Source organism: Oreochromis niloticus, linkage group LG17 (genome assembly GCF_001858045.2).
Source record: "Oreochromis niloticus isolate F11D_XX linkage group LG17, O_niloticus_UMD_NMBU, whole genome shotgun sequence".
NCBI lineage: Eukaryota > Metazoa > Chordata > Actinopteri > Cichliformes > Cichlidae > Oreochromis > Oreochromis niloticus.
Window position 1 is genome coordinate 15,738,363 of NC_031981.2, and position 18,254 is coordinate 15,756,616.

Below are 18,254 nucleotides of genomic sequence, written 5' to 3' on the forward strand. Positions count from 1 at the left end.
AGTCTGAAAACATTAGGGCGATACGAAAGGGTTCTATGATGTGATTAACCTTGAAAGAATTACCAGCTATGGACCCTTACAGTTTTCCTCAATTTCATTTCTCTTAAAGTAGCATTTGCAGCTACAACAGGAAGCTGCTTTTTACCAACCAGGCAGTCGCTTTCCCAGCACAATGCAGCATACAGATAGAGTTAGCAGCAAGCTGGCGAACCTAGTTGAAGCATTTAGCAGCTAAAGAGCCAGAGATTTCCCTCAGGAGTTAGTGGAGTCAATGGAGACAGGTTTGCCAGGTGGCCAGAAACACTTCAAATGAATGATAATGTTGCTCCGTAACACAAGAATAAGAATGCTGCTACCGATGCAGCAGTAAAAAAATAATAATAATAATAATGATCAAAAATGCAGATTTAAGGTTCATTGAGTCATAATATCATGCTGAGGATAAATAGAAAATATCAAATATATCAAGGATCAAGCCACGGGACTTTACAATCATCAAACCATCCTTCAGCTGTCAGACTTAAGCTGAATTACATGGAATAAGTGAATAATTAGACTGTCCCTGTAGGGGCCTTATGTTCTAGCTGAAAGCAAGTCTATTCCCACCACCACATTTCCCGCTATTCAAAGACAATTCAAATGTGGTATTCAAGTTTTCTTTGAGCAGTTAACAGATTAAGGCAGACAATGTGACCTCGGAAACTGTGGTGGGAGGGTGATGATTTAGCTGTTGCCAAAGCAGCAAAGAAACAGTTTTAGACCTCAGTTCGAGTTAATGTAACCATCTGTGTTATCTTTTCAGTAAAACTGTACCAGCTGTGAAATTCTGGACTACCACTGGTGTTCAAAACAACACTGAAAAAACATATTTCCATTTTATTTTTGTATTTCTGCATTTTGCTACTATCATTTCCCCTCCCACTGAGCGATTACAAATAAAAAATCTTGACATGACAGCATCACTCAGTTGCTGCAGATTTCTGTATATCCATGATCCAAATCTGCTGTTTCGCCACATCCCAAAGGTGCTCTATTGGACTGAGATACAGTCACTGCGGAGGTCATTTGATCATAAAGGGGTAGACATAGTCACCATGGTTGTGGTGTTTAAACTATGCTTAATGGGTACTAAGGGCTCAGAGTGCCAAGAATATATCCCACCTGAACGGTCGGTCGGTCGGTCGGACGGACGGATCCATGCATTCATGATGCCAAAATTCAATTGTGACTCATCAAACCAGGCAATGTTTTTCCAGTCTTCTGTTGGTGAGCCTCGGCAACTGTGTCCCTGGTGTGCTCTTCCACTTCTGAAGCCCATTTGCTTTAAGGTTTATCTTCTCCATACCTTAGCTGTGTCGAGTAGGTTCTTCGTTTTCTGTTGACTTCCTAACACTTCAAAGAAGCCTGGCCCTCCTCCTCTGACCTCTTGAATGAAAAAGGCGTTTTCACCCAGAGTACTCTTGCTCACTGGATATTTTCTCTTTTCCAGACCAGTCTCAGTAAACCCTAGACATAGTCGTGAGGGGAAATCCGAGCAGGTCAACAGTTTCTAAGGTACTTATTCGCTCCAAGACATATTCAAAGTCACTTATATCGCCTTTGTTTCCTATTTTGACGTCTGGTTTGATCTTCAGCAGGTCGCCTTGATCATGCATACATTCCTAAACCCAATGAGTTGCTGCCATGTTAATGGCTAATTAGTTATTTGCATGAATGACCATTTAATAGGTGTACCTACTGAAATATCCAATCTATGTGTGTTTCTATGTTAGGATAGCGATTGGCTCTTCAGTGGTAGGGGTGGGAAAGCTACCATCTTTAGTTTTAGAAAACTGCCTCATAGATTCAGGATTAAAAGTGCTCTAATTTGTCAATCCAAACTGAAGCAGGCTTCTGAATTGATTTGTTTTATAATGACACAATATTATGTTGCCTGTTAGCTTGAATAATTTATTGAAGTGTTAAAACTTACCATTTAGTTGTGTTTTTTTTGCAGCCAAGCAGTTGTACCTAATGAAGTAGCCAGTGAATGTATGCTCTAAGTGGTAAGTTGACTCTCTTAAGGGCATCAACAACTATTTATCTTGGCTATTTTGTAAAGATAAGGCTACAATACAGTTTGACCCTGAAGCAGACAGAGTAGGAAACATTCTTTGTTGTCAAGGTTGAGTTTTAGTTTACAAAGCGCAAATATGCTCCAAGTTATAAAAATAGAAAATACAGCTGAAGTGTGTTCTGTTTTGTGAACATGTTAACATGCAGAGCTGCAACTGAACAATGCGGCAGTGTATCTGTATCATGTTATAAGTAAACTGAAAGCTGAGCATTGAGGCAGGTGACCCTGAGCTATTACACTACGTGACTGTAGTTCTGATTCGGTGTTATATAAATAAATTTGAACTGCCCTATGATGGTACTGCTTAAGTATCAATCTAAAATAATGAAAGCTGAAATTTAATTGTAGAAGCAAATGGACATGAGGAGGTTTAAAAGTTAAAAGTTAGATGATATTAATGGACAAGCACAGGTAAGTTTAATAGACAGTCATAAGAAATCCAAGAAATCTTTAAAAATAAATAAATAGGTAACAGGTGACTCAGGAGGTAAAGTGGGTTGTCAGCCAATCAAAAGGTTGGTTCGATCCCTGTGTATGTCGAATTATCCTCGGGCAAGACTCTAAACCCTCTGAAGTCGTTTTTTCTACTTCACTTGTGTTTTATTTAACCCTTTCCCCTCATATTTTCTATGCTTTTGCAGCGTTTGTCGATTTTCTATGCAGTGAGTTTGGCCTCTCATTCTGGTCTCATCATTCTATACTGCCTATTGGATGAACAAATTAAATTAACCACCTCGGGATAGAGCTGAAATAACTATCTGAAAACTAAAAAAAAAGTATGGCTAGCAGTTAAGAGTTGGTCTAAATAACAGATAAACAAAAGAAAATGTTAGCTAAATTTAATACATAATAGTTAAAACCAATAAACCAAAAACCAAATAATTAGCTTTAGCTCTGATTAGCAGCTGTTACTGTTAGGTAACAATGTAAATTAACAAATTAAATTGTTAGAAATATACTGAACGAACACCTGAAATGTCTAGTTAAAGTTCTGTATATAAAAAAGCTAATTAGCAGCTAAAAGCACAGTTAGCAGGTGTATTTTTTATGTAACATTTTTGGCCAAAAGAGTAGGTAAACAAATTAAACTATTAGCTGAATTAAATAGTTAATTAAAATTATTCCTAAAAGGAAAAATAGTCAACATCAAATTTAAAATTGGGTGAAATTAACACATTTAGACATGAAGTTTTAAAAAAAGCATTAGATAAAAAAACGTTAGGAACCGCTGATCTGTTTGAATGGGTTCCTTTTAATAAAAGGCAAACACACTGTAAACACTACCACCTTTAAAAAACACCAGATTTTACCATGTACTAAAAAGCACTATCCAGTGGAGTCACTTTGTCACTTTTGGACAGTGAGGCTCTCAGCAATGACTTAATTTTCTCCTGTTACGCTACTGCGGACAGAGAGGCAGCTCCTTTTTTCATACTACATTTATAGAGAGCGCTGCTGCCATTACAGCTTCAGACACCCTTGTAGACAGATTTTCAATGCATTTTTCACGTCTATGGTAACAAGCGATATTTCTCAAGCGCATCGATGAGGTGTGCTTGTGCATCTCAGAGTCAATTATCCACAGATATACGAGGGGTATTTGAAGTTTCTCTGGCATGAAGCTATGCATTTGTAACAAAGTTACATGAGTTTTCTGAAAGGTTTTATTCCTTCCATTAAAAAAACTTTTAATTAAAACCTAAACAGTTTTTCACAGGATGGGGCTTTCATCATCTGCTATGATGATTATTGTTTGTTTTTTAAGGACCCGAGTTCACGATGTAGGAGGCAAAAGCACAAACATAAAATCAACAATTATTGCTGATAGCCCAAAAGACACGCAGTCCAAAATCTTTGAATCAACAATAATGTAGCAGGCAATCCAAACATTCAAAAAGTACTATAAAACAGAAACATGAGGACTGTTGGACCAGGGATATACAGCATACAAGTACAACATAACTGAAGAAAGTAATGACAGGACTGTTTATACACACACCGACACAGATTTGAACACATGAGGAGGTTAAATCCAACACAACGAACAGCAGGTGAACACAATCAAGAAAAATCACTGAAAGACACAAAGTAAAACTAAAATGTAACAAAGTAAAACTGGAAATAAAGAAAGGAGACTAATCCTAACCCTAAACACAAAGAACTGCACTAATCCCTAAAAAGACAAACTAAACAGAAACCAGGTCACAAGAGAATAACAAGAAGATAATAACAGAAATCCAAATATAAGAACTGAAAAGTTGAGCAGAAACCCCAAAATAGTTTGCTGCAAATTTAAAATAAAAACATAATAAGCAGTTACTAGAATAAAGACAAGACAAGAATCCTAGTTTCCAAGTTATATGGCTTTTTGTCCATTTTAACAAATAAATCATTAAGTTGACCTCGAACACTTTGGTCGATGCAAGCAAAATTTTAACAGATTGTTAACATGACCTCACTCTACACCCCTGGAAAGTTTAATGAGAATTCATTCAAAAAAAAAAATATCTTGTTTACTGACACAGTGATGACATGCACGCACACAATTGCTACCAAAAACATGACCTCATGCTGGAAGCAATGATGAAAGGAAATAAACCAGAATAAAAGCACAACCTAACATTCAAAATACACTTGAATAAAAAATTCAAAGAACAGACTGCAACATAATACGAAAGGACATGAGGAATGCAAAAGAACAAAAATAAATAAATAAATAATAATAAAAAAAACAAGCTACATGAAGCCAAATATAAATAATAAGCTAACCGAAATAAATGACTAGATTTCAACCACAACAACGCAGCTCAAAAAATACATCACAATGCCCGTCCCAGGCATTGAGACAGGCATTTTGATGGGACAACATACACACACTATTATGATATGCATGTAAGCCTAGAAAAATCAATCTGGGAACTCATGGATTATAGTTGAATGATTTCAGAGACAGCAGCCAATATTTCAGGGCTTCTAGTAGAGCCAAGACAACCAGATAATGAATAGCAGATAGCTGATTAAAGACTGCCTGCGCACTGTTTACAACTGCTGACAAATTTCAAGAGGCTGTGATTTCCTCAAATGTTTTGTGATCATTTCTCAGATTACAAAAGATCATCTTGGTATCAAAAATCTTCCCTACAAATTCTGACTGTTTATATGCAGGACTGTGTTTATAATGACTGTCAAATACAAGACAGTAAGTGAAAAAATAGCTTTCCTTCTTTTTGTGTAGCAAATTAAGCACTCAAGACAGATTTGAACTGACATGTAAACTGTGATTAACAGCCTTCTACACTTAAATTAAAGCATTTTGAATTCACTTTAGTAGCATCGAAAAGCCAGATTTGATTGGAATAAAAGCTCTTTTTTTTGGAACAATGACAGCACCACAAAGAAACCCTGTTTTATGCTGCTTTTATAATGCAGCATGTGTATGATGGCAAATTGTTTTGCTCAAAACCAACGGGAATTGCAGCAATCTTTTACAAACGTGCGTCTGCCAAGGGGAAAAAATGCATTAAGAACAAGAAAGTGTACACAGGAACAGTTGCCTAAATGACTGATTGTGGCAGGGTCACAGCTGAGAGGAGAGATTTCAACAATATGTGAAGCAACAACAAAAAAAAAAAAATGCAGCAGAAAAATCATCTCTGACTGCAGAAAGAGCTTTTAAAAAGGTGCTATACATTCAGCACAGGGAACAACAGGAGATGGTCGATTCAGCACACAATGCCAGAGTTACTGAATGATTCACTAGGGCCATAGGTCATTCCCACTTAGAATTGCTTTATGATTGTGTGCTAAGAGGCGTTTTCAGACTGCGGAACAGAGTCAAAGTAGTGACTGACACAAAACCCTCGTACGTTTTTACGCTCCGTGCCAAAGAATTAACAAAATCTCATGAAGTATTTAATCCGAGTTAAACTAATACCATGAAAAATGTTTGTTTTTAAACTCGGAGCTACAGACGACCTTCACCTGATCACGCAGAGTGATTTAACACAGGTGGGCTGCAGTGAGTGAGTTGCTGTTGCTTGTTATCTATCGTGATTAACACTCGAGCGGGTCGAGTTGAGGGTACAGACTGTGAGCAACAGAGGTGGGAGAGGGCTGTGCATCAGCAGATGGCCAGAGACTAACGAGAGGCTGGGCGGACAACCATCAGCCATGAGATGCTTTAACAAGTCACTCCTGGTGTTTCAAAGTCCTCTGCCACTGACAGCTGATGGATATAGCTGCTCTTCTCTCACACAGCAGGTTCGTCAGAGTCCCAAGATAATATGCAATTATCTCTCAGTTTCAGACCATGTAGCCATCATAATAAGGGCAAAGATCAGAGTCTTACAGGCTGAGGCTACGCTAAAAGAAAGAATCCCCAAAAACTTTTGCATGGGGTTCTTAGGCTTAAAATTTTGGATCACCATTAGGGTTGAAAATAAAAATAACTACAATGACAATCAAGTTGAAACCTCCAAGGCTGAAAAATTATTGAGCTCTTCACATTCAACTTAGCTCTTCCTTTAGTGCATATTTTAACCTTTTTAGGCCATTTTGTTTTGTCAAATTACATTCATTGCACTAAATTAGGTTTTTCTCATTTGCCTGCTGTAACATGGTAATTTCTCAGCATTTTGGATAAATAAAATACATCCTGTGAAATTATACCAACTGAGAAATGTTGCAAACTGCAGATCCTCAAAGAGCTATTATAGGTCATGGGACAAAAGGTAAGTACACCTCGGACAGGTCGCCAGTCTGTTGCAGGACTCGATATGTACTGACAGTCTTTCCCTCTCACATTCTCACCTCTCCCCAATTTAGTCCTGCTAGTCAACCTAACCTTGTCTTTCGATTGTGCCAGAGTACCTGGACAGAACCCACACAAGCACAGCGAGAACACAGGGTACTCATCTGGATATCATCACTATGACTCAAAAACAAACAAACAAAAACCAAAAAACTTTAAATTTTCAAAATGAGTCCATACAAACCTACTACCACCTTCTGCATACAGTCTTTTGTATCAGACGGTGTATAACATGTCAGAAATAACTGCAGTCACACAGTAACATCGCTACGCTGCTTTGCTTTGTTTTGCAAATACACATGAGAAACACAATAAATTCTCACATATAAAGGAAGAAAGGAATTTTATCTCAATTCCATATTCATCCATTTGTTGTTTTAGCACTAATCCCCACTGATTCAAAAGCATTTATTTTGTTGCTCTGTACCTGGTCAGTGGATATTTTTTTCCACATGTAGCTTGGGGGTCCTGCTGGCGGATAGCACGGATAGCAGTGGGCGCTGTGAACATTGAAGAGACTCCATGTTCAGACAAGACACGGAAGAAGGCCCCGGAGTCTGGAGTCCCTACAGGTTTTCCCTGTAATCACACAGTGCACCACCAACTTGTTACTTCACAGCTTAATTAAGGCATGTGTATCATCGGAATTTGAATAATGAAAAGTAAACACCAGAGATTACAGAGATTATTGTTATTGCCTAAAACCATTCCAGGAATATTTGTGCAATCTTAAGACTATAAACTGCAAACCATGAATATTTATACAACAGCTGTTTAAAATAAAAAGACACACAGGAAGATTGACTATCCAGGCACATGTGCATGAAAACACAGTTGCACTACAGAAGTACTGTCTGTCTAGAATAAAAGATAAAGACGCAAGAAGCCTGCAGGCAAAGGTCTCCAGCAGCAATTTCCACTCTTTTTTTTTTCCTCCCTGGTATTCAACTAAGCGATCTCAACAGTGAGAAGACAACTGCGGAAGAATAAGAATGGATAAAAGGAGCAGTGAGTCCTGGCTGTCATTTTCACTCCAAATAAAGGGTTTGAAGATAGATGGGCTGCTAGAAACAAGAACCATGTGGAGCAACCACCGTGACCGAAGTCAAACACTGATTTAAGGAAAGGCCAATTAATTCATCGTCCAATAGCGCTGCTGCCTCAAACTGGTGAGGGAATATCAGAGTGCAAATGTAATTGGTGGCCCTATACATAAGAACTACACTGAAAGATGCACATCCTTCTTGATCTTTTCGTGAAGTATAAAAAGAAACGACTTCAGATTTCAAGCCAAAGAAAAGTGCAGAATCTCAGGAATTGATTTTAGGGACAATCTGGGCCTGGAAAAGAGCGCAGTCATCAATGCGGCCTATGTAAACAGAACTCCATGTGAGGCTTGCTTGTGACATTCACATGATGCATGCATGGAGTCTATATGCATCTGGAACTATTTAAAGAAGCCCATAATGAAGCACTGATACAACAGATCCTCTGTTTTAGGAGCTAAGCAAAAACATATGACATATGATAAAAAGAAATGCACAGATCATGTGATCATGTGATATTACACTGATGATAAAGCCAACACAATTATTATTTATCCCTAATATCTTGTTTTCTATAAATGCCAGAAGCCAAAATTCTAAGATGTGCTAACTTGCCCAGCCCTTTCATTGGCTGCTTCAATTACTGATGGCATAAACACGAGCAGTGACAAACTGCTCTCCCACAACTTCAGAAGACTGACTTCAACACAGGAAATTTAAAGACTCAAGTCCAACAAATGCATCCTGCAAACTAAAAACTCTTTAATACCCGGGTTGAAGGTGTAGACTATGTGCTGGTATTCAACCCACTGAAACCGAGAACGAAACAATAAAAGGAGCAAAAGTCCGGCACAGTTAGAGCTGCAGCTTCTCTGCAGCAGCTAGAGTCAAATATGGACACGGGTTCACACAGTTCACCACATCTTGAACTTCTTCAGTTTCACTCCATATAAACTGGAGTCTTTAGCCAAGTGTGGCTGGCTTCAGTTTGTTGAGCAAACAAAGTTGCAACTTATTCAGCTCTGAACATTGTTCATTTCAGGTTTTACTGCACATATTCTGGCACTTCCTGTTGTAATCTAATACCGCAGTAGTTAGTTTGAGATATTAAACTCGGAGGTACGTACCTCATAGAGAACAGTGCCGTTACCGTGTAGCAAAGGAGCATAGCAGATATAAGAATGGCCAACCACCCAGCCTAGGTCTGAAGCTGCCCACCAAACCTGCAAAAAAGGAATCAATGTACCGAGTCGTCACGACAAAAATGCATGAAAAATTAAGTAAAAACTCGTTTTACTTAAAGGCATAATAAATGTAAACAGAACAGCCTGCTGTATAAATGTAAGTGGAAATGAAATACCGCAAGTTGAGTGTAGGGTTATTGTGTATTGTATGTTTAAATGGTAGTCAGAGGTCCTTTCAAGCAGAGAGCAGTCTGTCTCTGTATGCTCTTTGTTCTTAAGCATGGCACCACCTCAGAAGCGGATGCTTTATTGTCTTACTTCTCCGGGACTGAGTCCATAAATATTTGACATGGTCCATTTCAGCATCACAGCATAGCCTGCAGTGTCTCGCACAACACCCTGGGAGGGGGGAGATAAGAAAAACATTAAGACCGGTGGCAGGTACTGCACTAAGCAAAGAAGCACGGGTTTAATATCAATTTTAAACCAGCCACTCAGCGCTGCCATTCCAAAGGGGATGGCATCTTGTTTCCAGATGACTGCGTCTCAAACCGGCACCCACCTTTTATTAGTTAATAGCGCTGTCTAAACATTCCTGAGCAAAATAGTGTGTCCTAACATCCTCAGCTATTGAGTCTGCCTTCTCAAAGTTATGGTCTCCCTACAGCAATAACTGAGAAATTCATGGGAAATCGCACAGAAAAAAAGAAAAAAAAAAAAACTGGCAATAACCGCACTATTAAGCCCAGGAACTAGCCAGCAGGAGGATATTTTATATCATCTGTTGGTCAAAGACAAAATGATGCTATTTGAAAAGAGCCAGGGCTTTTTTTTTCCCCCTCCATTTGAAATTGCCTGCAGGTAATTCCTTCTGCAGGAGGTTCAGCTCACGCTCTGGAAAAGTTCTGTCTTATTTATGTCATGTTGGGGGTGTTTAGATTGTGCCTGGACTGTTTTGCAGGCTCAAAGATCAGATGAGTCACACAGCTGTTGCATACAGAATTAGCAGCGTCTAGTCAAACACAGCTAAAAGTAAACCCTGTAACTCATCTGCATGTGAATGTATGGTTATAGCTGCCGGTACCTTTGGCGTCCCAGTGGTCCCAGATGTATAGAGTACATACAACGGATGGTTGGAGGGCAAAGAGGCACAGTCGTGTGGCCTAGCAGTGGCCATCTCTTCATCCCAGTCCAGGCTCAACTCACGACTCATCGACACCCTTTCCTGAAATAGAAAGAAAAATAGAGACGATATACAGTCTTTACCAGATGTACCTGGCAGCACACCCAGGTATAATCAGTCAAACACGTATGGATCTGAATGCACTCTGAAAAAGGGGAACAGTGTTTAAAAATGGCTGTAATCCCTCAACGTTTAATCCAACGCTTGAATTCAAGCTGATTAACTGCACTTCAAATCATGTCACGACTGTTTGACTTAGCGCTCTAAAGAGGCGAAAACACAAAAACTGTGCCGTCATCCAAGTATTTATGGATCTAACTGTACGCTGCATGCAGCCAAACATATTTTGCCATTTATTTTGATTCTTTTACATCTGCGAAGATAATGCGATTCATTTGCTCGTCGACGGCCTCCTCCTGCTCACTGTGGAAGTTCAGCCGCTGCTAATGACTCGTTTTACGATCACCGCAGGATGAGACGGTCACTCGCGAAGCAGCCGATCATATCTCCCAGTTATTTATTTGTCACAAAGTGTCACATAGATGAGCTCTCGGAGTGTGAACTATACGGATCAATGCAACTGATGGTTAGAGCTGTGGTTTTGATCATCTTGCTTTACTTGCTTGCCTATGAAGTGACTCAGTCTGAGTAAATATATATTCCTTTATTTATATTATGTTCCAACTCCCATCTGTCATCGCAATCTGGCAAGCGGCAATCATTTCAGGTCAGAGATTATTGCCCCTTACATCTGCTGCCGCTGACATTTCTTCTCATTTCAAACACAGACGTCTCTTTGATACCACCATTAACATTTAATCACTTTTTGAAGGATAAAGAAATCCTCAAATCTTTTTTTTTTTTTCCTCCCCTCCCTTGGCTTCCATAAAAGAGTGTCAAGATGAAGACATCATCAATATCACTCAGGCTGTTGAGGCAAAGGCACATCTCCCACAGACATTTTAGCTCTCCTAAGCGCATTACTTTTTACTCACTTCACTGAAAGCACAGACAGAGCACCATCTTGGCTGATTTAACAACGCCTACCGAACAGCTACCTCCAGCTTACCGAATGCAATAACTTGCAAAGCAGCTGCAACTATCTAAAGTGGTGGTTCACACATTTTTATGGCGCTGAGCTGCCAGTGAATTTCTTGTATACACATAATTCCCTGTGTCCGACGTGTATATAATCTCCCAAAAATCCAAACAGCGCTCTTAATTCACCGGATCCTTTCCTGAGAGATAAGACCAGACAGGCACAACAAGATAAAATAAATTGTGCAATGTTCATTTTATTTCACCACAGGGCTAGAGAGCAGTAGCTCAAACAGAGGCACGGATGGTAGGAATCCAGTTCGAGTAAAGAAACGACAATACCCCGCAATCTCCGTTAGAGGAGATGTTACGTTCACCGAACATAAAATTCGGCAGTGTTTAATTTACGTCTGTATAAAAGTGAAGCAGAACCAAACATCTGCTTGCTGTCGCCGAGCAGCAGCTGAAAATGGCTCGAGGCTGAAGCCAGCACAGAAATACCTTTAAGTTCGAACCTGGCAACAGCCGAGAAGTGCAGGCTCCACAAAAATCCCTGCCTCCAACTGACACCGTCAAAAATGATTTCAATGAGTCATTAAGTGTGCTGCTGCTTACTGTGGAAAAGGACAAAAAAAAAATTGCTATGCTTTTTACCATGTTCGGCCTGTTGTAGATGAGGACCTTCGTGGGCCTGTGAGAGCTCATCTCCAGGGCCTTCTTCACCAGAGGGATGTACTCCACTCTTCTGCCTGGCTCGATGCCAAATGAGGCTGTAACCAAAAGCTTGGGCTGAAAAACAGATGATTTGGGAATTTGGGTTCAAGTGTAACAAGCTTATAGCTCACTCAGGTATGAATCAGTCATTTTTCTGCCTTTCTAACAAACGAGGCATTACAGGTTTAAGTCTGCTGTGGTGTCCTGTCAAATGCAGTTCACAAACTCAGGGTTCTGCAGGAGATCTCAGGTGTTCCAACAAATTCTTGGATTTGGAATCTACATAGACCAAAACTGTAAAGGACACATCTCCTAACTGGCAAACACATTTTGGTTCCAGTATTGGTTATATTCTCTTGAAAGCTTCTCTATGTTTAGTTTCGGTTGGTTATGCAAAATTAACATTTCACAACAAATTTATCTTGCAAAGCAACAGGATACATGCTTTATGCTAAACTGCATAAGCATTTACTTCTGTGTTAAAATGTCTTAGTTTACTCTTAATTGTCCCCTAAGAAAGAAAGCAAAGAAAGAAACCAATGCTCACTGCAGTTCTTTCACATTTGTAGTATAAAGACGTCACTTCCCCATTAATTTCTCTATTCTCATATTATTATTATTATAAAATCTCACTGGAGACACCAGGGAAATCATTACGAGTGGTTCTGAAAGGAAAGGCGAGATCTTTGCACTGTAAATGAAAAAAGACACCTAATGTACTTCTGGCTCTAGTATTTAAGATGTATTTAAGTATTTTAGCTAATGGCACATGAAAGTCAGAATTGTCCAATTACTGGTATTTGCAGTGATCTGCATCTGCTTGCATCTGCTTACTTCATGTAAATAGAAAATGAAAATGAACAAGGACCTAGCATAACTTCAGCCCGTCCCTGGTTTTTAATGAGTACATATATAATACAGTTCATGCAGCCCTGTTGCTGAGGCTCAGAAAAAAGATCCATTTCAAGCACAAGGTGAAAAAGAGCAGCACCTAACCTTAGCGTGATTGATGCGGACAGACAGCTCTTTAGAGGCGAAGCCGCCAAAAATGAGGCTGTGTGGGGCACCGATCCGTGCACAGGCCAACATGGTGAACATGGCCTGTGGCACCATGGGCATGTAGATGACAACAAGGTCTCCTTTCTGTACCCCATGCTTCACCAAGACTCCTGCTAACCTGGACACCTGGATTGCAGAGACACAGGGAGGCAAAGTTTCCAATACTTTTTTTCTTTCTTTTTTTTAAATTCCTGCATGAATTATTTTTAAATGTCTGCTCACAACAACCGTAACCAATATGCTAGCACAAAGCAGAGCTGATAACAAGGGTGGAATAGTTTTATGCATGCTGCATATGTTGTTTGGATAATTAATGTAGAAAGAAATGCTTAATTTATCCATGGTCCAATTACTAATTAGCTTCAGTTGGAAACAATCTAGAAAGAAAATCAGTATCTCTTAAATTTAATTAAATGTCATTAAGCCCTTGGGCCAAAAAGACCCCCAAAAAGCTGCGACAATAGTTTTTTTCATTAAAAAAAAAAGAAAAAAAAAGAAGAGTGAGTTGTTTTAACTGAATCATTGGTCCAAATGTCAATCGAGTCAGTCATTTTCCCTTCTTTCTTCTCTTTTGTTTGCTAATCTATATGCTAATTATGGGTCAAACCAGCCGTCATGCTCCAAAACTCTTGGCCAACTCTTTGATATTTAATGTCCAGAGAGCTCGGTTTTTATTAAAACTATTTACCTGGTCCTGAAGTTCCCTGAAAGTGATGATCTGTTTAGTTCCGGTCACCGGGCTGTCATATATGATCGCAGGCTGCTCTCCACGGCCGCTTTCCACGTGTCGATCCACGGCATTGTAGCACATGTTTAGCTTTCCGCCGACAAACCTGACGGAGACATACACCTTCAAACAACAAGTAACGGACACATGAACAGAGACACGTCGATACTATAGTTACCAAACATATTTCAGGTGACCAGTCGTGTGCCAGCATCTCTACCAGCATATAATGTGGGTTTTTGCCTGGTTTAGAGCTCATTTTTAAAAAATAAAAACCAGCCTGAGCCAAACATATGCAGCTGCTTTTGACAGTTGCACACAGTGAACCAATGTTCTTGATAAAGCAATCGTTTGAGCTCATTCTGGCACTGCGCATATGGATAAAGAGCAGCAGGCAGGTTGAGCAGATGGTGTCTGGGATCTGCTGTTTTGGAAGCCACATAGACATACAGACATGGTGGCCGTGTCCTTCATTTTCACTGCAGCACATTCAGACAGCTCTCTTTTCCTAGGATACATGATATAGCTGACAACTCCACCCACAAAACAAAAGGAAAAAGAAAGAAAGAAAGAAAAAAAGAAGAAAGGAATTTCAGTTTATACTATTCTCAGTGCAGGCGGCTGTGAGGGTGTATGTAGGCTGCTGTGCCACATGCTGTTATGTTTTACAGCTAAATTTTTTTTTTTTTTTATTTGTCCTGTAAGCATCCTATAATTTATATGCACATCTTTAACTGTGGATGCAGGTATAATTACCCTTTTTTATTTTATTTATTTATTTATCTTTTGCACATTGTAGCAAATTCTAACCACATTAAACAACTCACATCTTTGATAGTTTTAATGGTTTCCAATTTTTTGGTTTTTTAATAAGTGCCCTGAACATGTCAGGCCAAACCATAACATCTGTTCTGAAAATATTTCTTTTAAATATGTAACAGAAAAAAATATTGCTTTTAAAATCTGGGAATTTGATACTTTGTCAGATCTAATTGTTGCTAGTTGGCTGCTTGGCCAAAACTAGAGCTGTTTCAAGCTCTGAGACATTTTTTTAATTTTTACTTACTAACACTTTAAGGTGGCAGCAGCCTGATGAAACCACTTGTGTTTTATTTCTTTGATAAAAAATATATTTATCCTACTTTTTGGAGCTTAGGGGGGAGGATAGTACTCAACTTTTGGAGTACTAGTGCAACCTGGTACTCCATTACAATGTCCTCTCCATGCCCCCAACACACGCGCATATACACTCATCATCATCACCTACATACACACAGTATTGTTTACCCAAACATATATCACACATCTGACTCTTGACTGACCCCTGATTTCCTAATTATTCCTCAAGCCTCATTCTGGGGCCCATTCTTCCTCACTGACATGCTCATTAAGTTAACTGTTCTCACTCTCACAGGGAACTGCCTTAAATGTTCAATCATATTCTTTCCCTCTGTAAAAAGGAAAAAATTGCATTTCAGTAACTCAAAAATGGTCCAAGGAAGGAACAATGGTGACCCACTGACAGCGTCATGAGTGGCCAAGGCTCAATGATGCACATGGGAGAAGAATGCTGTACTATCAAATTGCCAAAAAAATGTAATGCTGGTTCCCTTCTATGTTGTATTCTGTCACCATAGAAAAGTATCAGAATACACAGTGGATTGCCGTTTTTTGGGATATATGGCTACATAAAACCAGTCAGTGTCCCCATGCTAGCCCCCAACCACTGCCGAAATCAAGAAGAAGGAGGACATGAGCATCAGAACTGGACTGGACAGAATTTCTTTTACATCATATGGATGGTTGGGTGCGTGTGCATTGTTTACCTGGTGAACACCTGGCAGCAGAATGCACTATGAAAAGAATGCAAGCCTACTGAGAGTCCATGCCTCCACATTTCTGTTTCGAAAGGGGGCTCCATACAAAAAGGAGGCAGGTGGTGATAATTTAATGCCAGATAGATATACATCCCACCAATTAATGCTTTCAAAGTGTTACCATATAGGGGTTCTCCTGGGAACTTCCCTGCTCTAAATACCTGATTCGAATAATCTCCTGGGTAGTGAATGTTGCAGCTGTCTGCTAACAGCACCCAGGATGATGCAATAACCAAAAATGTGGTTCTTTTTCTGGGGTCAACGCGATTCCATAGACTTTCCATCAACAGCAGGGCCGTTTGAAGTCCGTCACCCGTCTCAGCAAAACTACCAATCACAGAAGAAATAGGCGTTCCTCCAGGGATCGCTAACAACTTAATAACCAATCATAACAGAGCTGACGTTTCCCCTTCCCAAACCAACCAGTCACAACAGGATAACCCTCCAGGTCATCCAGTTGTTAATCCCCCCCCCAAATACAGTGATAAGTTACAGTAATCGGACAGTATTAAATTACAGTAATCGGACAGTCACGCACATAAAAAAAGTAAAATGACGAAGCTATGTGGGCTGGACGCAGAGAAAATAAACCACAATATCGTGGTTTCTGTGTGAGTTGTCCAAAAGTTATTCATTACTAAGCAAATAAAAACTTCATGGTAATGAGATTATTGAGGGCGTGTATCCACTCTATGGGATATTATCATACATGAGAGAACACGTTGATTTCACTCATGAGACAGGTGGCGGTCACGCACAGGTTGTTCACCACGTTTCATTCCAACTCGCCCACACAACATTTAACACCAGCTGTTGTGCAGATCACGTGTAGTTCACGCTGAAACTTACCAGTTTGGGAACACCGGATCCTCAACGTGTAGAGTTTTACTCCACGGCTCAAACCAGTTTATGTCGCGCCCCACGTCAGCCCAAAACTTCTCGGGGTTGTCCCTGGCCGCCGCGAAGACTCGGCCGTACGCAGCATCAGACGCATACTTTCTGCAGCACTTCGTGGGGAAGTGCGACTTAAAACTCCCAGATGCTTCACCTGCGTTTCGCTTTGCTGCTGCACAGAGAGTCCACGCAAACCTCCCGAGTGTCTTCTCCCGCAGGACAGGAGCGCCGTTATTCAGGCGCTGGACTGAGTGTTTTAGCCTGAGAAGCATTGTTGCTGGGGGCGTTTTTTTGAACTTCCACGCTGCTTTCCCGCGTCCCTCTTGTTTTTGTGTGCAGCTTTGGAGCCCGCTTCTACAGTTCAACGCTGAGCGACGTCATGCGGGCCCACTTAAAGGCAGAGAGGACTTCTGCAGAAATTCTTAACAATCGCCTCAGGGAAGGCTGTGAACTATGAACTGGATGTAGTTGCTGCAGGAGGAGTTTTGAAACGCAGTCAGCGTGATTACACAACACATAAGCTCCACCGCAGCTTTCTTAAACCAACTATTTTGGGTGGAAAATAATCCCAAGACATTTTTCTGACTTTAAGCAATAATTCTGCCGTGCAGTGCAAAGAAGAGAGGAACATTGTTGATAGTAACTCCTGTCCACCAGATTTACTTATTTATTTATTTACTTTTGTTTACTTCCAGCATCATTAAATTTTTAATTGTCCTCGAGGTAATATCAATACTCCTCCTTGAGTGGAAAAATGCAAATAGCCCCACATCTGCTAAAACTGATCATGGCGTGCATTCATTTGTTTGCTTGTGGGCATTTATGGGAATAATTACTCGTGTAGGGTCATTTAAAAACCTTAAAAATATTTGCATCTTAAATTAAGCCGATTTTCCAATACAATCACAGCACATGAGCAGCGGCAGCAGCTCTTTGTCCTCTCACATTGTGCCGCCTCATGCACTTCTTTCCCTATCACTGGTAAATACCCATAATACAGCTGACCCCTTGAAGAAGTTTGCCCCTCGTTAAGTACCTCATCCATCTGATATTTCAGATCACCTGTTTATGTTTATATGTGCTGAGCAGTGCTTGCGCTGTCCAGTACAGGTGTTGCAACGATAGTTTCGATATCGGCGCTGATATTGGTATCAGAACGATATCAGCATTATAGGATCGATACTTTCTTTAAATCCTATGTGTTTAGTGTGTAGTCCACTGATGTTTTACATTGATTATTTTTGGTAATGAAAAAAATATACCTCAAACGTGCGCTATGAAAAATATCTGGACCTTCTTGTGTTGACTGTGACTTCTGTTTTATTTATAGCCTCCTACAGCACATTTAAACACAGGGGGATCCTTTAGAGACAGGAACATTTACATTGCTGTTTACATCTCAAAAAAAAACCCATGGTATCAGATGGATACCAAAATTTGCACTGTGGCACAGCACTAGTTTCCAGCAGAGATGGCCAACTTGAGTTGGATTGCAGCTGCTGCCTCTATGACACTTGTTACCATTTGAGTAAAAGTGGGGGGAATAAAAAGTGAAATCTTTATCCCAGCTGACAAAAGATATCAGTAATCAGCAACTGATTGATGC

At 40.0% G+C, this 18,254-nt stretch overlaps 1 protein-coding gene across 2 annotated transcripts in view; it reads right to left on the reverse strand.

Annotated features, from left to right (window-relative positions):
• Positions 1–18,254, reverse strand: part of acss3 (acyl-CoA synthetase short chain family member 3) — a 49,723-nt gene extending 31,469 nt beyond the window's left edge. The window contains exons 1-8 of one of the 2 annotated variants that reach the window (XM_003452023.5): positions 16,604–18,226; positions 13,839–13,983; positions 13,088–13,276; positions 12,032–12,166; positions 10,241–10,381; positions 9,475–9,555; positions 9,100–9,195; positions 7,354–7,505 (exon numbers count right to left, since the gene is read on the reverse strand). In XM_003452023.5, the coding sequence (XP_003452071.1) occupies positions 7,354–7,505; positions 9,100–9,195; positions 9,475–9,555; positions 10,241–10,381; positions 12,032–12,166; positions 13,088–13,276; positions 13,839–13,983; positions 16,604–16,920 (1,256 nt within the window). In that variant the 5' untranslated portion in view covers positions 16,921–18,226. Of the gene's footprint in view, positions 1–7,353; positions 7,506–9,099; positions 9,196–9,474; positions 9,556–10,240; positions 10,382–12,031; positions 12,167–13,087; positions 13,277–13,838; positions 13,984–16,603 lie in introns of both variants that reach the window. The other variant, XM_005456639.4, reaches the window with a different exon arrangement.